Consider the following 23668-nt stretch of genomic DNA (forward strand, 5'->3'; position numbering starts at 1 on the left):
GGGGAAAAAAGCATAATATGAATATAAATAGGTGTCTACATATTGTATAAACACTTGCAACAAAATAAACTAATGAATCAGGAAATGTAACAAATCGCAGTAATTAAATGGTGAGACTAAAATTCATTTTTATTTTCTTCTGTGTACAATTCTTCATTTTCAAAATTTAACAAATATCACTTTATAATCAGAAAAAACCCTAGTATGTTTAAAAACCAGACTCTAAAAAAGTTTTTGCCCACCGCTGAGTATTTTAGGACAAAGATTTACTTTGCCCTAAATTATCTGGGTACTAGTTCAAATCCCCATTCTTCTTTGACTATAAACAATGTTTTCCTCCCTCTTTTCTTTCTGATGTTTAATAAATCACAGCTAAACAAAATCAAGCTAAAAGTTGAATTAAGGTCTTTAACATATAACTTTAGTCCAGTCCATTTTTAATTTTTCCTAATCTTAAAGTTGTAAAGCAAAAATGAGGTTTACATGCAGAGTAAAATACAATTAACTCTTCACAGTTATCAGAAATGTTTCTGAGAAAAAAACGTGTAACTGTTAAAATGTGAAAACCTCAATGGGACAAATATTTGAGACCCTACATTCAGAGCAATGCTCTAGGATCCACAGAAGCCAAAGGAGTGCCAACTCGCCTGCCCAGGCCTCGGGAGTTCACCACTGGGGCAGGGCAAAGTCTCCTCCTTGGCCTTAAACAACACAAACGTTTTCTGATTCTTCATCAGTTGAAAAAATAACCCCAAAGCATGTAAAGCAAAATCTGAATTTAGATCATTCATACATAATTCCAATCCAGCACAAACCTAACACTTCCTCAACTAAAACAAAACAGGATTATTGCTCTCCTAATCTAGGAGTAAATAAAATTATTTTGCTGATAAATACAACTTTTATGTAGATTAAAGCATAAAAACATAAAAGAACAACTACATATAAAAGGTAAAGAACGGCTGGTTACCAAAAGACAAGAACCACCAGAAATTCTATAAAATGAAATGGGCTAACAGAAGAACGCCAAATTACGACTCCTACATCATTTAAGTTTCATCTGCAATAGAGCAAGCACTAGCTGGTTGTGAAATGTTTCCAAAATTGTATTTAAATAGTTTGTGTATTCACTGAATTCCTTACATTTCATGTTTCTAACTATAAATGAAACCCCTAAACTCAAATCATGTTTTTAATTTAACGACACATATTAAGTTACCCTGAGGTATGTGGATGAGGCCTAAGGGGGAGTAATGTATACTGGAGCCACACAACATAAGTAAACAAAACGCAGTGTGTTTAACTGGAATGGTGAGCAATCAGCCCATGTTATCCACAAGAACTAGTTTCTTGTATCTGTGACAAACAAATATATACAAATGTAAGAGAATTAAAAAAAAAAAACCCCAAAGGCATCCTCGAAATTCATTTTTTAAAACTGTAGTCCTCTCACAGTCTCATGCTACGTGTCAACTCCACAGTCTTTCCTATTTAAAATGTGTTGGGATGAAGATGGAACAGGTATATGCTACACTTAACCAGAGTTAACACTTTGCAAGGACAAAGCCGCTTCTTTAAGGATCACACTCTCTTTGTATTTTAATTTTTCAATGTTAGGCAATCTGAACGCTCAATTTCAGCTGTTGACTTTGTAACGTAAGTTTCCAATACAGATTTTACTAAGAAAGTTAAAAATAAATGCACTGCCGGGGCTGCTGCCAGTGCATGCTTCAGTAAATATCAACACAAGATCACAGAAGACATGTGAAGTACGTGTGCTGAAATTTCAAGCAAAACCCAATTTCCCAACGCACGCTCCTCGTGCCTTCAATTTTGTTGAGATTCTGGTAGTCATTTGGACAGACCTACACTGGACATTACATTCTCTCTAAGTACATGGCAAGTCTAACATTTGCTTGATTTGTATTTGGTTTAAGATAGTTAACTTGAATTTATCAAAAACTTAACTAAGTATCTACTATGGCCAGGCCTCTGTTCTAGGTACTGCCACCTATCAGGGTAAGTCAGACACAACCTACAGCTGAAAGTTCAGTAAGTAAAGGGGGACAGGGAGGGAGGGTTTGAATAAGACAGAGTGAACACAAAAGCCACCACCCTGACACGAGGCACACCAAGTGCCACGAGAAGGTCATCAACAAAAGCCTTCAGCAGAGCTCAGAGGCAGGAGAGCTCTATCTGGTTGGGCAAATGTGAAATGTTAAATGGAAGAAGTAAACGTGGGATGAAGTTCAGGAAAGAGGAAACTAACTGTAGGTGACACTAATCTCACAAAAATAGGCAAAATGAAATTAAGACGGTAAAGCTTGCTGCCCGTGAGAGGACAATTGGTCACATTTTCCATGTCTCCAAACTTAGTATTTTTGTAACTCACACCCATTTTACTGATCAGCTCGATGACGTGTGCTCCATGCTTGTGTCCGATTACTGCAGGAGTGACACTATGTACAAGTGAAACCACCAGTTCACCCTCAAGTGCAACTCGTGGAGAAACATGACAGTGCCAGTAAGACCCTCTGCAAGAGGCCCAGCCTGCCAAGTGGCTCCTCGACCCTGAGGAAGACCCAGGCCTGTCCCTGCCTGAGGCCTTCAGCTCCGCCTGAGGACAGAGGCATTCAGCACCCAAGACAAGGCTAAAACGAACCACATATTGCTGCTGGGGCACTTGGCTTCCCGAAGACAGGGAACAGCTTCTTTGGTGTCCTCTGTAGGAGCTGCATAATTAATGCATACTAAGTGTAAAATACTATTTTTTATACTAAATTAAAAACCTAGTTGCCAAACCAAGTACTCAAAACAATCAGCCAGGTTTTAAGGTCTGCTTTATACATAATATATAACCCACAATGTGGTCTAACCAGAAATTAATGAGTCACCTTCTCATGCCCCCTACTGTGGGGTTTCAAAAGTGAGAGCGCCCCCGCCTCCTTCCCGGTCTCGGTCTTGGCCTCGGCCTGTGTGGAGGAAGGCACAGCAGCGCCCTCCGTCTTCTCCTGCGGTGCCTACGGTAAAAGGCAGTGCCGCTCACTCGCCTCTCGAGGACTCTGGGCTGCTTTCCTGCCAGCCTCTCTCCCGGATTTCCAGAGCTGGGCTTCAAATCCTCCCTCACCGCCTGTCTACCCTTCCCATGCCCGGCCGAGAGAACCTTGTGGTGTCCTTACTTTAGGCCACTGACAACCAAGGCCACCACCTTTTCACAGGCATGAGGTGGGAAGAAAAGGGAGTCTCGGTAGCACAAAAGGAAACAAATTCACATCCCTATGATCCCCAAAGATGGCTGCCTTCCACTGGCTGGAGGACCCAGAATGGCCTCCGCGGTAATTCTAAAACACATCCACAGCACAACTGAGCCGGGAACTGGTGTGACAAACTGTTCTGAAAGGCCAAGCTCCGACTGCCAGAGCTTTCACTCAGACTGCAGTTAGCTAACACGGAAGACAAACAGGACGTGCGTTAGGATCAGAAAGAGCATACAGATAAATAAAGATAAGAGAAAAGCCACGATTTCCGGATCAACTTCTTTATCTGACCTGATCCCCTTGTATGTCAGTGTTCAGACGCGTCAAGCACTGTAAGGGCCAGGCGTTCCGGCGAAGCCTCTTACGAAGACCTTTACAAGCCTCATTATTCATTATCGTATGTATGTAACACAAAAGTTTAAGTCTTCCTGAGGTGCATGGATTAAATGAAGAGAGCAGTGACGCCTCGCCATACGATAAAAACGACACCATAATCTTCAAAGGTGGTGTTCAACTTGTCGAAACGACAATTCCTCGCCAGATCAGAGGCGGCAAACTGGAAAGCGAAATGAATCCACATGTAAACTGTTTCTGAGGAGGCATTGGAATAGGGAGTCTTCCCAACGGCGCACCACACACAAAGCCCCCAACACACAAAACGAACTGAAACATGTACACACGCATGTGCGGTGCTACAGAGAAGTGAGACATTTACATCCATGAGAAACGCAAAATTCTGCCCTGAAGCAAAAATCTTTATCAGGTTATAAATCACTCTCCTGTCACTATGCACAGAGTCCCTTAATCAAGTGTTGAAACCTAAAGTGCAAAACATAATTCATGTGCTCAGATTTAAAAAAGTTTTCCAGATGGAAGATGAATACACCACTAAACTAAGGCCTGAATCTCTGGGTGTGTGGTTTTCAAAAAATAAAAGGTATGGGGGCCAGCCCAGTGACGTAGTGGTTAAGTTCAAGTGCTCCACTTTAGCAGCCCAGGGTTCACAGGTTCAGATCCTGGGCACAGACCTACACACCACTCATCAAGCCATGCTGTGGCAGCATCCCACATATAAAATAGAGAGAGACTGGCACAGATGTTAGCTCAGGGCCAATCTTCCTCACCAAAAAAATAAAAATAAAAAATAAATAAGACGTATGTACCATACCATAGGCCAAAAAAATAGTTTTCTTTTCTAACGAATGTGGAAAATATGGAAATCTACTCCCTAGCAGCCCAATGATCCCGTTAGCGAAGGCTCTCTAAACTGTGTGGCCTCTGCTTTATGGCTCATTAAACACACATACCCACAAGGGGTAAGGACAAGCAAAGGAAGATGTGTTTGACGATCCCCAGATACTAGAACCAGTGGAACCCCTGGATACTAGACAGAGAAAAGGAAGAACTGTGTCGTACGTAAGGTAGCATATTCATAGATCTCATCAACCCTAAGAGACAATGAAGGTCTTTTACTGTCGAAGACAAAGGCATGACAAGAATGATAAGAACGACCACTTCTTGTTCTGGGAACAGAACTCATTGCTTCGTTTGGCTCTTACAACAGCCTTCTGAGGGCACTGATGCTACGCCCATTTCGAGACGTGGAGACCAAGGCTCAGAGCTACGGTTAAGTCATTGAAGTCACGATCTGTGACAGATGCATGATGGGTATTTAATGGATCTCCCTCAGCGCCACTGTCACCTACAGGTTCCCTGACCACTGGAAATGTGCACCTGGTATTAACAAGAATTATCACCTTCTGGCAAATACCATGAATACAGAGAGCCACACAACTGCCACGATGCAATGGGGCATAAAAGGTACAGACTGGTGATCTGCAAGTCACTGGACTAGGAGTCAGAACCTGCTACATCTCCACACCTTACACGTCTCCCTGTGACCAGCACCAAATCAGGCGCTACAGAAATGGCAGACATTCTGCTGTTTCTCCTACAACTATTATCCACGTTTCTCATCTATAAAACGAAGCAGTCATACTTACCCCACAGAAAGGTTGTGAACATTAAATACGACCTTGCGTAGTGTCTGTCACCAAGGAAAAGGTTTCTTCCCCTACCCAGTGTGGTGCAGAAAAGCAGTAAATACGGCAATGTTACTCAGAAGGAGACCACCACCGTGGGATAAGGAAGCAGTGTCACAGAGATCACCGGGTCCGCACTCGGCCTTGAGTGCACATGGAACTTGTTCTGGCAAGGTGAGTTTCTGCGAGGGCGTGGAAGGCCTGCGGAGCGGCTTCCCTCCATGCCATCCCGGGTCAGAGGGTCCAGAACAAGATTCCTTCTTCCTTTCTGCCCGAATCACCATGTCCTTCTTCCCTACTCTCGTATTTCAGAAGTGCAGAAAGCTCCAACTACCACCCGTGCCCAGTGCTCCCTTCAGGGCCACGACGACTCCAGTTACCGACAAACGGGGCTGACGTCACAGCAGATGGGGAGGTGCTGTAAGCTCAAGTCAGTCCACAGGCTCCTATCTGTCTGCTGTTCTATCAGCTGGTCGTCCTTCTCACTCTTTATTTTCCTTCACAGCAGTCAGTAGATTTTAATTACTGGCTTAATTAGTTATTTATGATTAATAAATGGCTGGTTTTATTACTTATTTAATTAGTTATTCTTGATAACTTTAGTTATTTCTGAGAATTTATTCAAATTCATTTAGGCAGTGACTAGATTTGTAAGAGGAGCTGCATTCACCATCATTTGGCTGAGTTAACAACCAATAAGAAATTGGTAGAAGTTATCACTACCAGCCAGCATTCTCCCAGGGAAATAAGAAGCTACTGTTCAACACACACAAACACAAAATGGGGGAAAAGACTGTTATACTGCAGCCTGAAAAAATGCAAAATTTACATTATCACTAAAAACTAAACCTATTCTAGAATTGTAAATAATCACTGATAATAAAAGACAAAGCAACATTAATGAAAAAGGTAAAGGTCATAAATAAAAAAGGAATAAAAATCATATTCCAAGTTCCCAAAAGCTTGGAAATCAGGTAGAAGTCAGCATCAAACTATTTTTGCTGCCTGTTAAAAACTGAGTTAGGAGTTCCTACAGAAAGGATTTGAGCCCAAGCATAATAAATAGCCCACGACCCATTGCCTGTTCAAGTTTATATTTGAAAAATCGATAATCTGAAGAAAATGAAATATTTAATTCCCCTCCAAGTCTCAACCTCGCGCCTCTCTTTTCCCCGTAAGACTACCATCAGCCAGAGAGTCAGTACTTATTGGAGCAAGACGGCCGTCTGGAAGACATGGCCACTGAGCAGGAGCGGCCTGTCCGCTGCCCTGCACGGTGCTCTCCTCTAGAAGGCCAGCATTAAATCTCAAAGGAGAAAGCCTTCTCTGACTCAGGGCGAGTGCCCAAGGCCAGAGCCATAAAGCTGGAAAAGGGTGGGCAAAGTTTTTTTAATCTCTGAGAGTAAACTTAGATCATGCATATTGAATTTGTTCCCTAATTTATAAGTGACATATATCACTTTCTGGGTATTAAGTTAAAAAAGCTCTAGTCATGGCCATTAAACTGGGAGAATGGTGAACTGAACTCTACCCAGAGAACAAACGTGAAAATAAGGTAATTATGAATCATTTCTTACAGAAGAAAGTCACTCATTCTTCATTTTAACTGATGTGCAAGACAGTCACAGAACAGTCTGACACCCAGGGAGAACCACTCAGTGGATGACATGTGGGGCTGAGAGAGTAATCCTCTGTCTACAAGCAACAACTAGCACCCAGATACCACTTATTGATGACCTGTCTGGCTTCAGCATAAACAGACTGGTTACCAAGTAAACTCCTGTGGGTGGGAAATCCGCTCTGGGCATATTTAGGTTTTTATGCTCCCCTTCTCCTGTCAAATTAGCTGTAATAACTTGCTATCAACACATTAAGCCTTCTTTAAGGGTTGTCATTTAGTTTAGCAGTTGTCTTTAAAATGCATTATATGTTTGGGGCTGGCCCCGTGGTCGAGTGGTTAAGTTCGCGCAGGCGGCCCAGTGTTTCGTTGGTTTGAATCCTGGGCACGGACATGGCACTGCTCATCAGACCACGCTGAGGCAGCGTCCCACATGCCACAACTAGAAGGACCCACAACGAAATATACAACTGTGTACCGGGGGGCTTTGGGGAGAAAAAGGAGAAAAATAAAAAAAAAATCTTAAAAAAAAAAATGCATTATATGTTTACAGCAGTTTAAATTATTACCTTAACATTGCTTTTCTTACTTCCATGAAGAAAGTAAAGACGTGTTCTTTATTAGAAAACAACTACTTGCCATCAAAATTGTTTTCTGGTGTCCTGCTTTCCAAAATATAACCATTTTAAAAGGCCAGGATCATGAGCATGGGTGAGGAAAACTTGTTCAGTTTTTACTAAGCCTAAATTTACACTGTAAACTTTTATTTAATATGGATTTTTGTACTGCTTCGAGTCTCCAAAGAGAACATTACAATCCCCACAGACTAAATCACTCGTCTCTTTTAAGGGTTATCAGAGTAGCATTATGCTGAGAGTGACAGTCTGGCTAGGTTCTGTTTGTTAATGCAGCACAGACTTGCTGGCCAACTGCAACTGGCCATAAGTCCTTAGCGCAAATAAAACTATTTTTGTGCCATTTCTATTTTTTCACTTAAACGTCACCAGCTCTTCCAGACTCAGGACCTGTCAAGTGTTCTGTTGCCAAGACTCTGCCTGTCAGAAAGGTCAGCATCCAGTACCTTCCAGTTGGGTCCCAAAGGGCCTCTCTTGGTCTTGACTGACTGGAATAACGCTGGGTCTTCATCAGCTTTGTAGTCCTGCAAAGCAAAACAAAGTCAGAGCAGAGAAGAAAACCAGAGGAAATTCTTCAACCTTGCCAGAACAGCTCTTTGCAGCTACTAAAACACAGGACAGAAACCGACTAGGCTTACTGTGCTTTTGCATAAAAGTAGGAAAATGCTTCTATACGACACTCAATTTTCAGTTTGGTTCTCTCTGCTGTAAACTTCCACCTTGAGGCAAAACAACTATACAATAAAGAGTAATAGAAGTCTTGACTAGCAGTCCAGCATCACTGTTTACTGGATAGCTATGTCCAAGAACAAATGTTCCAACATTTTCCAACAGTTTCAGCATTCTGATAAATGCAGAATCACATTCAAGAAATAAAGCATACCCATCTAGGTTTTGACAATACCCACAGATGATGACAAAGGAGTCTAAGAACCACTAGAGAGCAACTACTGTGACTAGGAACACGGAGCAGAAGCACTGACCCCGGGGCACCCCCGATCTCTTGGGCGGCTGGTCTGTGGGCGACACCTCCATAGGAGGCCAGCCTCTCCACACCCCGGTCCACAGAGAGCCATGGGGTACACAGACCTTAGCTTCCTCATGGAAGAGAGACTGTACTCATGTCAGCCCCTCACTGTCAAAAGAAACAAGGGAGGGGTTTCTGAAAGGACGACATCAGTTGTATCAAGCCACAGGGAACAGTCCTGAAGTTCAGGTTTTAGGCACGGTTCTAGTGTGTGTAAATTCTGTTTCCCTTAATTTCCTCTTCCTGATAGAATGAAGGAAATGAAAGGAGTAAACCTTTTTAATCCTATCTGCTTTAAGAAGTTCTTTTGTCACTGTGCACAATCTACAGATAAAAATAAAAAGTTACTTTTTAAGAGCTAAAGTCCAGATTTAAAAAAAGAAATGAGTTGTAACAGTAACAATGAACAGAGGTCAGTCAAAAATACGACAAAGGGAGGGCCCCTCCTTCCTGTGTAGAATCTCTGAACTGGGGTCCTTCATCACATTCATGGAGGGACCACCTATTTTGGGAAAAATGCCCAGACAAGTCAAGTATGAAAAATTATTGTTCTGGAGATAAGGGCAATGCAAGCACTGAACATACTCCAAAGCATAACACAAACTTTCACAAAGCAAAACAGGCTGAGCAGTCAATCAAGACTCAACAGTTCCTCAGTAAACACACATGACACGTTAATAATTCCGAAAGAGAAAGGTATCAATAAATTATGTGAGGCTCAGGGAGAAAACAAAACTTTAAAGAAAGCTAAGTGGGTAAATATGTGACCCTGAACTCGAAGCCTACTGTCTTCTAAAAAGCTCTAAAAACGCCCAACAAGGGGTTCAATTATACAAGCAAACTTAGCTGGCCACACAGGCCCTCCCTGCTCTAAATACGCAAAGCGGCGTGGCCACAGGCATTAGGTCCGTCGGCACAACCCACGAGAGACAGCCGGAGATGAGCCGACTGCAAGGAGCCGGACAACCAGGCAGCAGAATTCGAGCACTGTCAGCTGACACGAATTCTCAAATTCCAACTTAGAACCGCACCCTAAAAATTAACAACCTCACTACTGAGGAAACCATCAACTGCACAGGTGGTCTCAAGACCTGGATTTACAGTAAGAAATCGGCTATCCTGATAACAGACATAATCACCTAACTCCATAACGCATTTTTTCCTAGGTCACAGGCTTGGAACTAAAACCCCGAGACAGACCTAATTCTCCGAAACTGAAAATATTTAACATCACATCAAGTATCACTTTTGACCTCAGCATCCTCAATCAGGTCTATTTATTGAACAGCCACCACGTGGAACAGTGCAAAGGACGCTAAGAGGTATGTCCCATGGGCCTGAGGACGTAAGGAGAACCAACACTTGGTTCTGGCTCTTAGAAAGTCGCAGTCTAGCTGGAGACAGAAAAAAAGGCAAAGAAAAGCTAACTGAACCCCAGGGACTACACGTGAACTGCCAACAGAGAATGGAGAGCAGAATTACAGCCAGAATCGAAACCAACCAACACCAGCCAAGGGAAGGTATTTCTTAAAAAATTTTAAAAATCATCTTTCAAAGCAAAAAAAATCTTATTGCTAAGGTGCATAGTGTTAAAATTTTTTACGATTAAATCTTAATTATTTGAATAATGCCCAGAGGCCTGGCCAGTGTTTAATAGCTCATCCCATTTGAGGGAGAAACACTTTTTCCCCCTTTTTTCCTAACTGGAGAGTGACCTCACCGTGGGCGTGATGCTGAAGTTTTTTTAAAATTTTTACAAGATCTTGAGATATCATGGAGCCTGGCATGAGTCAAACAGTAAATATCACATTTCTTGAATCTAAAAGGTCATCAGAGGATGCTCCATTATTTTATGTACCATTAAGGAAGACAGCCACTAAAATATGCCATAACTGGAAGACAAATCCTGATTCTGACTATATTAAAAAAATGAAGGGAAAATCAGTGGGGAGAGATCTTAAAATTGATGAAATGGAGACTGGAGAACTGCTTCTGTGGATTCTAAACTTGCCTGCTCCAAGAGAGAGAGAAAAAAGAAAAGCCACAAAACAGAGTGTACACAAATATCAGTAACACTAAAGGAAAAAAACACTGATGGTATACAGTAAGGGTAGCACATAAACCAAGAAACAACTAATTTAAGAATTAACTAAGCGAGCTTGGTCTAAATTGTGGCCAACATAAATTATTCTCGTGCAGGAGTAAATTAATTAGGGAGTGGCTTGCCCCAAGAGATGGGCCTGAGCATGACTGTGGCACCAGCGAAGGTGACAATGTAAGCGTAAGGATGAGACGGACTTCTCTGATAACGCTCCTCCTTCCTGACCCTGGCTCCACACCACGGCGACAACTTCAGGGGTTTCAATGCCTGTGTGACACAGATTAATTAACTGAAGAATATGGAATAACACTTGAAAACTTCTCCACTCTGGACCTAACTGCTACACTGTCTCGGAAAATATGTTTCTGAGCCTTCAGTATTAGTGCTGGTTGTTCACGGAGAAACTTCCTGAACTACGGATTCACAGAATTATAGAGGGAAACGAACCTTGAAGACCACTCAAGTCACCTCGTTTTGCACATGAGGAAACCACAGTCCGCCAAGGAGGTGGTGTGGCTCACCTACCCAGGACCTTAACACAAGCTCTTAGCCTCTCTCCTGGGCTCATTCTAGACCACCACACAGGAGGATGGCAGAAGGGAGTCCACAAATGTCAGATAAACAAAACACATTTCAAAAAAACCAAGCAGCAGCAGCATCAGAGATACCAAATGGATTTTCCTATAATGCATGTGTGCATATAAATTATTATACATACGTATATACACACGTATCTCCAAAGCTGTTTCCCCTCCCTACTTTTTTCTCTTAAATACAAAGTAGCAAACATTAAAGATACACTAAAAATTTAACAAAACCCAATTATTAACAATAGCACCTTAACCTTGACAGATGAGGATAACGCATCTTGTCAAAACCTAGGAATTTCTGTGCTTTTTAATGTTGGTTTGAATACGTAAATGTTTAATCAGTTGAATTAAGTAGCAAGATACTAAAAAGCAGGAAGGAGGCATAGTTTTAACCACCTCAGTTTTGTATCTCTATAACAAACATTTAATTTTTTGAACAGTATCTTCTCTGCTACAATTTTATTTTTGGGTCTCTACTCTGGTCTTTCTGTATTTGAAAACTGGCCGATTTATACCCGTATCACAATGAACAAATATACTCCTTCACGTATGACAGTTTCAGCGTACAGAATGCAACCTCAGCTACCAATTATAGCTGCAAATGAGCAATAGCGTGGAATGAGACAGCCTGCTGGCTTTGTTAGTATTCTGTCTCCTCTGGGATCCCATGGGGAAAGGGGAGGCTCTGATGAAGAGAAGCCCTTGGCTCATGGTTTATTGTGCTTGCCACCAGCTGCAGACTTCTCATCTCATTAGTTCTTTTAGAATACTGTGGGTGAAGACAGCTGTAGCCTACTTGAGTCTTCAGCTCCTGGGTATTCTGAAGGCTGAATTTGCTGTGCACTTTCTGCAATCCTTGGGAAAAAAAGAAAGCAAATTCACTATGCCAAGGAAATGTATTTTTAAAATGAGTGTTAAAAGTAGAAAAATCTTATTGCTAAGGTATATTGTGTTTAAAATTTTTTATGATCAAACTTTAATTATCTGTATGATGCCCAGAGGCCTGGCCAGGATAAGGGCTTAGTAAACCCATCATTATCAAGTTAGATGTAATGTCCCTAGACACTGCTCGCTCCACCAACACTAGCGCCTGAACAACAGAAAAATACAGTGATATCAGCATAGGTAGATTCAGATTAATATTAATACAACTCTATTTAACTGAAAACTCTTATTTAAGTAAAAAAGGAGGCAAGTGAAAGTCAAGACAGCCTTTGGAGAACAAATAAAATATAATATGGTAAATAAACAGATTGCTGAGTCTCCGTGCAGGAGCCACAGAATACATTCATTAAATTCTTCTAAATAACCGTTTTCTGTCACCGGAAAACGAAAGTTGTGCTGCCTCTTGGGTGGACATCTGTCCCTCACTACAGCTCTCAACAGAAACTCTCAACAGAAACCAGATTCGTTCTGAAAACAAAGAGTATTAGTTTTATGAATCTTTTAGCATAGAAGCTGTCCCCCAAAATGCAAGTACAAAAATCTGCACTGAGCCAACCTAAATGTCCTTGAGCCCAGATTTAACTCATGACCCTGAATGGGGAAGTGAGTAGGAGGTGGCGGGCAGGCTGGTAGGAGTTTCCTGACAGCTTGTAGAAAAATCGAGATGAGCTCCAGACATCGGAAACTGCTGAAAGAACCACGCGTGGGTTACCACAGGTGAGGCTAAATGTCCACGGGGAAAAGAGAGCCCAAACCACAAGCACTAGCAACTCCTCGACGCCTGCTTAGAAGAGAGCCACTCCCCACGCCCACCCCAAAGAGAAACAATTCTACAGGGTAAACGTAAAAACTTGAGAGAAATATTAGGATCCTGCCGCCTGCTGCAAAACCCTTTCCTTTAGCCTAAGACGATTAATTAGGTGTCTATTCAAATAGCTCAAAGATAATCACTAAGTTTAAAATGTACAGGTACTGCTGCTCAACTTAGCAAAGCTTATTTCCTCTAATCACATCCTAAAAAGTGAAGACCAGGTTGGGGGAAAGCTGAATTAATTATGAAGATAACAAACCTCAGTTATTAGCACGCCCTGCGTTTTTCAGTGCTGTGGCACTTGGAACACAGGCAGGCCCTAGATCCACCACCGCTGACCCTAGTGCGTAACTAACTGGAGCCGACACAATTCAAGCCAGACTCCAAGGGAAAGCCCATTAAAAAAATGTTTGCACTAAATTTTGCAATAGCAAGGAACAGAGGTGTAAAGAGAAATAACATTTACTAACTTGTTTAAGAAACTCATTTCAACAGTTCTTTTCCAACAAGCAGCTTTCTTTTCTATTTTTAATTACCTCTCCCCAGTGACTCCTCACCCTCTCAGGGTCCCACAGAGTACCATTAATATAGTGTAAGTAAATCTCATTAATTCAGGTCCTACTACCTTGGAATTCAGAATAATTCGGACAGGGGCCGGACTGAAGTTTATCTTTGCGTGATCTATGAAAAAAAGATTTGCTACACAAATTAATAGAGTAACAAGACCTCAGGAGGGCTGTTTAAACAGTTCAGAAGTGTTTTAGAGCAATTCAGAAGCATTCATTTGCATATAATTATTATGCTAATTACAAATCATTCTTATCTATTCATTAAAGCAGATTCCCAAAGGACCACTAATTGTCAATAACTTGTTGGCCTAGTTTCTGTTACTGAATGTACCTCAGAGGAAGAAAACTGCATTAAAAAATATTTTCTGGGGCTGGCCCCGTGGCCGAGTGGTTAAGTTCGCGCGCTCTGCTGCAGGCGGCCCAGTGTTTCGTTGGTTCGAATCCTGGGCGCGGACATGGCACTGCTCGTCAGACCACGCTGAGGCAGCGTCCCACATGCCACAACTAGAAGAACCCACAACGAAGAATACACAACTATGTACCAGGGGGCTTTGGGGAGAAAAAGGAAAAAATAAAATCTTTAAAAAAAAAAATATTTTCTAATTCAGCCCTCTCATTAATCCTTACTGGCTTTCCACCAACGAATCCTAAAAGCTGACTTTTTAAACAACTGCATTGAGAACCAAGAAATGCAGTCAAACCTACACACCTGAACAGGACACTTTTTCGTAATCTTTCTAATCTCACAGACCTGGGGTCGAGGTGAGCACAGCGGAGAGAGAATCGGGTCGGGGGCTGTCAATAGAGCTCTATGCTAAAAGGCGGCCGGGGCCTCGAGCACTTCTGGGCTCAAGCACAGGCTAACTGCTCTTCCATTCTTTCTCATCTCATCCAAATCGCAGCCAGAGACCACCAACACTGTCATGTTTATGAAGGCAGATGCCCAAAGCCTTTGGAAAGTTACAAATTCATAGAGAAAGGGAAAATCAGAATTTCAGCTATGAAAAAAGTTACAACCAAAAACCTGAGGTGACAGACTCCATATCCTACAACCAAGCAGGGGAAGCAAATACTTTGCTCCAGATGGGCTGGGCAGGAGACGGAGAGGAGCAAGCCCCTGGGGCTGGGAGAGGGAGTTCCTGCACAGCCCAGGGCTTGTGGGCACTCCTTAGCCTCCCCTCAGGGGTGGGTGGGCTACTGGTTTGGGTAAGGCTGCCTTTCACGCACACCTACACAATATAACAAGTCACAAAGGTGCCTGTTAAGCATTATATAAATTAAAATTAAATTGCATATGCCTGAAACAGGAGTAATATGTACAGGAAAGTTTTAACACAAGAAGCATTTTTCTTAAATGACAGGAGATCACAGAACATATCACATCAAATTCCTTTAACTAAAACGAGGGGAAACATCCTATTGAAAATCCACAGGGTGAGCCCTCTCCAGTACAATGTCCATGTTGGTTCATGATCTGGCCTTCGGACACAGCCGCTCCTGAGTCCCAGGACCCCATTTAACCCATTAGCATAAATAGGAAATAACTGCAGAAAAAAATTAAACATCATTTCTTTTTTTTACAGTAAGAGCAAAATCTGATAAGCAGCATCATTCTTGCTACTATTTTTGGAGAACTTATTTATGTGGCAGGCACACGCAGTCTCCCAGTTAACCCTCACCACCTGCAACAAAGGCACTCCCATCACCCCGGGGGTGGGAAAGGCAACACCTCGCCCAGGTCCACCTCTGCTCAGCAGAAGAGCTGGGACTTGGCGGTGGCTCCTCGACACCCAGGCCAACCAGACACTTCACTGCAAAATCGGGATGTGCTCTACTCTTTATCAGCTGATGAGACGCAAGTACCTCACAGGAGCTTTGCTCCCTCTCAGCCTAGAGAACCTTCCCTGAGAGTTGAAAGCGCTGAAAAAGGGCCTTTAAAAGAAATACACTTTAAAAAAACTCGACTTGGAGCTGTTTATGCTAATTTCTTTGAAAACATCTGCCATTTGCTGCTCAAAAAAACATTTTCTAACTCTTACCAGAGCATTTCTCCCCACCCAAGAACTAGAGCAATTCTACTTCGCACCCTCCACAACTCCCCCGCCCTGTTTTTACTTTCAAAACATGGAAGAGGTTAGAAATAGCCGCTAAGTTAATAATGGGTTCTAGTGAAAAAGTACTTTGTGAAAAATATGCTCGCACAAGCAGATTTGTAAGAGAAATTTTAAAATCCTTGCTAAGATTTAAGCAAGCATGAAATAAGCAGTACGTTATTTTCCCACAAGAGGGCACTGCCACCCAACTATGCCTCCAAACACAGGGGGACACTCTAAATCCACTACTGGACGCAAATCTTACAAGAGTTCCAAAAGCACTTGACCATGTAAGGCACGAGAATAAAGTGGAAAACACTTTCACATTTCTTTTCAATAAGGACCATGCTAACATTTATCTATATCTTCTTTGAGGACAGGGAAAATAGCTCTATAACTTACCACAAAAAAGATCTTGACAAGTTTGCTTCACTGCATAACAGAGGTGAGATGAGAAGAGCACTTGACACAAGAGGAAATTTCTTAAGCAAAAGCAAAATCACTGCTATCTCCAGTGGTATTTGGTTTGTTCTGGTTCTTTCTGAGTTCAAGGAGGCCACTGTTACCAGCTAGGGACGGGGTTACAACTCTCACCTCTTTACTACGCACGCACTTCAATGAAGAGCTTTCGGAGCGCTCGCACAAACACCAGAGATAAGTTACAAACTTTTCAGACAGAAATGAATGTCTAGGTGCATGTTAATGGCAACAGGAAGAGGTACTCTACCAGATCGAGTGTCTGCTCACGCCAAAGAGAACCAGCGAAGGAGCGTTTGGCAACCGCGGGCTCTGCTCGGACTGGCTGGATCTCAGCCACAGACTTCTAGTAAACAAAAGCTCTTTTTAGGGCTAGAGAACTGGGTAGCCACCACACAGCTCTGAGAAGCAGAAAGCCCTTCTTAGGAAGTAAGAGGCAACAGCTGGAACAAAACGAACATCTAAGAGATGGGAGTTTTGTGAAAGCTGGGAGAGAGGACGAACTGGAGCGACGGTCAGTGCTGGCCATTTAGGGTTATTATCTACCAAGAGTAAACTCAGTAGTTCTATTAGGTTGACCCCCAAAAATGTCACTTTTGTAGCTCAAAAGCTGACAAATACTAACAATTTCGCATGGTCTGATCTAACATTTAACTTTTTCCAGCCAGATTTCATGTTTTTAATTTAAAAAAAAAATTAACGATTCAGAAAGCTTATTTTCTGATTCCTACATTTCTTTAAAATTATGAAGTTTTTTCTAAAGGCAGTGCAGTAACACATATGTTGCCAAGACTGTCTACTTAAATGTACATTTGGGCACTGTCTCACAGAATGTCTGATGAAAAGAAAAGATATGCCTGGATCCTTTCTAGAGCACAAGAAACAAGCACTGCTTAAGGTGTGACCAAAACTTACATGCCTAAATAAACTAAACCAAGTTTCATCAACTTTCCAAGGCTGACATTTAACAAAAAGGATCTTTAAAAAAAGCAGTAACTTTAAAACAATACACACTGATGGTTTAAAACAATTAAAAAGTGCTGGATTGTTCAACACTCAAATAATGGAATGATGCGTTCAAAGTGAAAATGGCTAAATGCAGGAAAAGGCAAGTCTGATAGGTTCATTTCCAAGGGCAACCGGAATTTCAGAAAATCCGGTACTGCTTAGCCTATTTCTGCTCTTAACTAAATGAGACTTTGTTCTGCCTACCAAAACATACTCACCAAACAAATCGATCATAACCAAAGAACAAATTGGTCAACACTAGAAAGAACAAGCAAAAAGCACAAACTTGAAAAACCCCATCTTTATTTTCTTTGACATCACAATCCTTTAGAAAATTACTCTGGGACTTCTCCCAGTGGCTTAGACGAGCAGTACAGATGACCCCAACAATCCCATTACTGTCTTCTGATATGCAATTAAACGTGCAAAACCCCAAACGTGCCAGCTCTAGCCAGCCTTTGAACCCCGACACTGGCTGCAGCCTGGAGCCCAGCACTGGTCTGTATCAGTTGTGAGGAAATACCCTTTGGTGGAGGGGCACTCAGAGCTGCCCTACTGTACAAGCAACTGCTGGAACAAGTTAACTCCACTTAGAAACACTTTAACGTGTTCACTAAGAATCTTGCACTCTCTTCAGACAGACACATTATTCCTTTATTTTACCATACCATCTTTACCATATCAAAGCAGAACAAACAGCAAGTTCCAATAAATGCTTGCTAAATGAACATATAAGAACATGTAGGAGTGTTTTCTATAAGTACATACACCAAAAAACATCTTAGGGTCCCCAATCCTCTTATTCTATTGCACATACGCAAATTTCAAAATATGCCAGAGTTCAGGAGTTATAGATGGAGGTGACCAAGGCCACTGATAAAAACTGGTATTTTTGGGGGACTAGGGAAGATGGCTGGAAGAGAAGGCAGTTGCTTGCTTGTTTTAAATAAATTAAGAAAGCTCAATCAACATACTGCAAAGGAAGGAACATCATACAGTGAGAAGATGTTCTGGAAAGACAAAAATAAGCAGCAGCCCTGCTTCTGAGTCTTGGCTCCCCTTCCACTAGTTATGTGGCTCAGGGGAAGTTACCGCACTTCTGCGGGCCCAAACTCATTAACAGTAAAAATAACGGCTGGGGTAAACGTTTTGGACCATGGCCTCCAAATGAGATTGGTTCTGCTTCCAAAATCCTAGAAGCAGGGTGCTCACCCTACAGTCTTCACCATTGCTGGTGCACTGGAGCACTTCCCGAGCATGAGCACGTGCAGGAATCACCTGGAGAGCCGAACAGAGTCCAGAGCTCCAATGTGAACATTCTGACTGAGGAGGAGACTAAGAATTTGCATTTCATTTTCTTCCCCAAGTTTTACTGAGGATAGACATACATCACCGTGTAAATTTAAGGTGTACAGCATGATGGTTTGATTTACATATATTGTGAAATGATTACCACAACAGGTTCAGCTAACACCCATCATCCCATAAGGAGACAGTCATGCGTCATATAATGACTTTGCGGTCAACGATGGACCGCATGTTAACACAGACCACATGTACAACGGCAGTCCCGTAAGATTAGTACTATACAGCCTAGGTGTGTAGTGGGCTATACCATCCAGGTTTGTGTAAGTGCACTCTATGGTGTTTGCACACTGACAGAATCACCTAACTACACATTTCTCAGAACACATCCTTGTCAGTAAGCGACACATGACTGCAATAAAAAAAAAATTTTCTCCTTGTGATGAGAACTGTTAGGATTTACTCCCTTTTTACTTTCCTATATATCAAACAGCAGTGTTAACTGTAGTCATGTCGTACATTACTTTCCTAATACTTATCTTCTAACTAGGAGTTTGTACCTTAGGACCACCTTCCCCCAATTCCCCCTCACTCACCCAGAATTTGCAGTTCTAACAACCTGCCCATGGGCAGACTTACTTGACTGGAAGGGGGCGTTTGGCCTGACTCCTGGCTAAGGCTCTGAGAAGCAAGTTCAGGAATCAGCCACAACGCTCCTAGAAGGTCTCAGCAGCCCTAAAAAGTACCTCTTAATTTCCAAGGAATATTCAGAGAAGAGGACCAATGGACAGATTCAGCCCACAATGGAATTCACACGTACACACCTGTCTCAGGGCCATGGTGCAAGTTTAGTCCAAACACTAAACAAGCAGGGGAGAGGCTAAGCGAGCTGGACTGAGCAGAAGTGACCCCAGGTCTGCGGGGAAGGACAAGCTTTCTCAGCAGCCCCATCCCCTCACTTCAGAGCCCCTATGTCCTGTGGGGCATCAAGGAAAGAACTGTGACTAGTGAGTAGAGCCACAGCTTTGCTTTGCTCACAGGAGCTCACAACTGAAAAAGCTGCTCAGAAGTGTTCTGCTGGAAAGAGGTGCACAGAGCAGTCTAGAGTCCAGCAGCAGCAATGACTCAAGGACCACAGCCCAGGAAGGGAAGTCTGGCTCCTGGGGGCAGGTACCATGGCCACAGGGAGGCTGTAGCACTCTGAGCCCACGGTGTGAGACACCCCCTCCTCATCACTCCCCAGGAGGGACACCTGCGAATGAGGAGGAACTGGAAAAAAGGACGGAGACTTGGGACAAACATATCATGGCAATTATGCTCATGAGGAGTGATAAAAAGTGAAAAGCAACAGGATACACTAGGTTATACGGGGAAGCCATTTGGTGTAAAACTAATGTGGCCTGACCTTGTTTTTCCAAAAGGGCCTGATGTGGCCTGTTGAGCAGGCATTGTACATCTGCTTTAAACATTTACTATGTCCCAAAGACAAGAATGACACCCTCAAGATAGGGATGTAACTTGCCCCCATGTCGGCATTTCTTTAAGGATAAGCATCTCTTCCTGGAAACCAACCTGCTGCGCTCACCTTGTGACCACTGACCTACTGACCACCAACTTGCTGTGCCAGCTAAACATCTTGTGACACTAGTAAAAGAGATATTCCTGTCTTAGGTGATGTATGCTCTTTGTTCCAAGAGAGTATATAACCACTCTGCACACCCCAGCTCTTTGGTGCCCTTCCTTCCTTTGGGAAGGAAGGCCCCCGACTACAGCCCTCAGACCTGGCTCATAACAAACTCACCCCAATTTTGGTTTATGGATTAATTATGTATTATTTGCATCGACAGCAGGTAAGGACGAGGGGCATGCAGTAAAAATCGGGATGGAAAGGGTTAAAGGGAGACAAAGAAGGAAGAGATATGGACAAAATCTGAGTTTTATCTTAAGAGCGCAAGCTTACCAGATCACATACCTTAAAAGGGCTCCTCTAAGCTCTGCAGGGAAGTCCCCATGAAGGACCCTATCAATTACAGCACACCGTGCACATCCTTTCTGTGGCCCAGAAACAATACGGCACACAAGTTTCTAACTTGTGTCTCTTTTAGGAATACCATCTTCAGTGAAACACCACCATTGTTACAAAACTGGGCAACTCTTGGGTCTGAAATGCCTCATTTGGAAAAAATCTCTCACCCACAAATTAACACACTCTGACATGCTGAAACATGAGGGAAAAAAATTCATTCCCTTTACCTTACTGAATTTTAATATGGAATCGATCTCTATTTTTAAACTACATCTTCCAAACAATTTAATGCTTTCATATTATTAATATTTCCTTATTATTGACATCTAAAAAACAGCTGGATGGATGTTGAGCTGTATCATTTTTAGACCTGTGAGCCTTAAAATTTTGAGTTAAGCATTTTATCTACTAAAAAAAACCCCTTGGAAATTATAGAAATAAATTCGCATAGCATGTACTACAGAAGAAGCACATACTACCGAGGAAGGCTGATACAATCCTTTCTGGTTACACATAAATACCTAAAAATGTGGTTCCAATTTCTGTCTTTTTTTTAAACCGTGCTCATTTTCTTTCAAATTGCTTCCAAAAACGAAGGTCTCTCTGATGTTAATCGTGTGTACACTTCGGCTTACACTTTAAAGAGTCTTCCTCTCCTGGGAAGTGACTTTTGTATACAAATCATGGAAAGCTACTTAGACAAAGTGCTGGAGATGATTAAAAGGGGCCAGATTCAAATTTATACCTTAAAAAAAAGCAGAAGCAGATGTTAGCTGACTCATTTGTGTATATTTTGGAAATGAGTTGAAGATATGCATGTGCATTTCATCAGGACATTTAAAGAATTCTCAACTTTTTATTGTGGTTATCTATCAACGACAACTTTAGAAATTAAAAAAACTTTAGAATTTATATTCTCATGTTTTATGCTGGATACCTTGAGTCATATTACAATTTGATCTAACTAAAACACTTTCTAATCTGACGGAAAGGTATTTAATCATTCAGAAACAACAAAATTTTTAGAATTGAAGGCACATCATATATACTTCACCATATAGGATTAGTAATGAAGGAACTCAAGCAGTATTTTGTTCATTTACTATTTTGAGCAACAAAAACTTAATTCCTCCAAACTGTCCTTTTTTCTTTTCCTTTTTTAAAAAACAACAGAGGAAAAAAACCTACAAATTCTCTTTGACCCACCAAACCTTTACTGAAAAGCTCACTCCGTGTAAGCCTCAATACAGAGCATCTTGCAGGTCCTGGAAACACAGAGATGATGAGTACAGAACAGTCCAGGGCCCCAAGGGGTACCCAATTTACCGAGGAAGGCTCTTCAGGTGTGACAGTTGGGTTAGATTTAAAATGGGGAGAGGATAGGAGGGTGTGGGGGCAAAAGGGTGTGTCCTGCTGGAATGCCCAGCAGGAGGAGCCTCCCTCCTTAAAGGACATAACACCTTAACACTTGGCTACAATGCTTCTTTCCCCTGAAACAGGAAATCTGTTTTGTACGGTGGCCAAAAGAAATTGGGTGGCGACATTTAAGCAGAAATCCCAGACTGCTCAGCTTGTTTCATTAGGCAATGATATATCTTCTAGAAAATTACGGAGAACAGCGGCTACAGTAACAGTCCTTTACAAACTTCCCATAAGCTATCCACAAAAAACTTGAATAACCCAATATTTAAATATATAGGACTTACGTAGCAAATTACTCTGGGACCCAGGGTCACAGAACTAGATTTTCACAATAAATCCTCATTCCTAGAGTTACTGTGACAGTGCCACCCTTCGTCAAAGCATCCACCCAAGTATTCAGTTAGCCTGTGGGTCTAATCACATCCCTTCTACGCAGGGTGAAGCACAGTTCATAAGCCAGCCGAGAAACTGCAAGTCTACAAGACTGGGAGACAAGCCGTCTGACAACAGCAACCCAGGAGAGTTAAACCCTAAAAGTAATCAACAGTCACACTCAATTAAAATGTTTAAGGCCGCGTTTATATTAAATCCACCTGCAGTGACAGAAAACTCCCACCAGGTGGAGTTAAACGATTCAAACTTCACTTCCAACTTCTCAGTTTCTTGAACTCCCAACTATTTCACACTCCTCCTGATTTGGGAGGAGACTTTGCCAGTTATCCTCTCAAAATCACTAATCAACTATTTTTCTTTCTTTTAAAGCAAGTAATATGCAGTAAAGAAATTAAACCATTTAAGAAGTTTTCAGAAAAACTAGCTCATTTGAGAAAAACCAGAGTTCATTAAAAACAAAATCAATGAATTAAACAATTGAGACTAAAACCTACAGGAGCCAAGCTGCCACAGTCTGCACTCTCACAGAGCACCACACCTTCAGGAGGTCTCCCTAGGGAAAACTCAACTTCTCGGCCCATTCACGGTTACCAACCTCCCAATTCTAGTGTCACTTGAATCCTTGAAGAGCAAGTTTTAAAACTGACCATTGGCATGGCAGACATACCCTAAGATGACGCCCACAATGAGTCACAACCTTGTATAATCTCCTCCTCTGAGCACAGGCGGAAACTGTGACTTGCTTCTAACCAACAGACTATGGCGAAGGTGACAAAAGAAATGGCTGCCATTTCTTTAACTAGGTTATATTACTTGGCCATTAAATTTGTGGTGATCTGCCATGCAGCAATAAAAAACAAATACACTTAGTGAGAAGAGGACATCCCCTACTGTGCACATCTCTACCAGACCTCAACTCTTCCACGCCGTCCCCTAGCCATCTAGCTCCCAATTCTCAAACGAATCACCGTTACCATGGTCTTCAGCCTTCTTCTTGACCATCTATACATAAGCAAGAAAATATTGACATAAAGATCTATTTTTCTCCCCTTTACAATACTACAGATGGAAGCATATTACACACATTCTTCGTCATCTTCCCTCCACATTATCTTGGAACGGATGCCCTATCAGAACAGATAAGAGCTCACTCCCTTTTAACGACTGCACTGAACTCCATCACACGGGGGAACCATAATGTTTTTAACCAGTTCCCCACTGATGAAAAAATATTTGGACTTCACCACTGTTTCCCATCTTGTTTATACATTTGTCACTTCACACTGAGTAGGCTCAATTCCTAGAAGTGGAATTTTGCTGGTCAAACGGCATGTACATTTGTAATTCTG

General features: G+C 42.1%; 1 protein-coding gene across 2 annotated transcripts in view; it reads right to left on the reverse strand.

The window, feature by feature from the left end:
- The window catches only part of PITPNB (phosphatidylinositol transfer protein beta), a 63901-nt gene that overhangs the window by 12920 nt on the left and 27313 nt on the right, over window positions 1-23668 (reverse strand). For both annotated transcript variants that reach the window (XM_046638943.1, XM_046638944.1), the window contains exon 8: window positions 7999-8076. In XM_046638943.1, coding sequence (XP_046494899.1) covers window positions 7999-8076 — 78 coding nt within the window. The remainder of the gene's footprint in view (window positions 1-7998; window positions 8077-23668) is intronic.

This window comes from Equus quagga, chromosome 15 (genome assembly GCF_021613505.1).
Source record: "Equus quagga isolate Etosha38 chromosome 15, UCLA_HA_Equagga_1.0, whole genome shotgun sequence".
NCBI classification, from domain to species: Eukaryota; Metazoa; Chordata; class Mammalia; order Perissodactyla; family Equidae; genus Equus; species Equus quagga.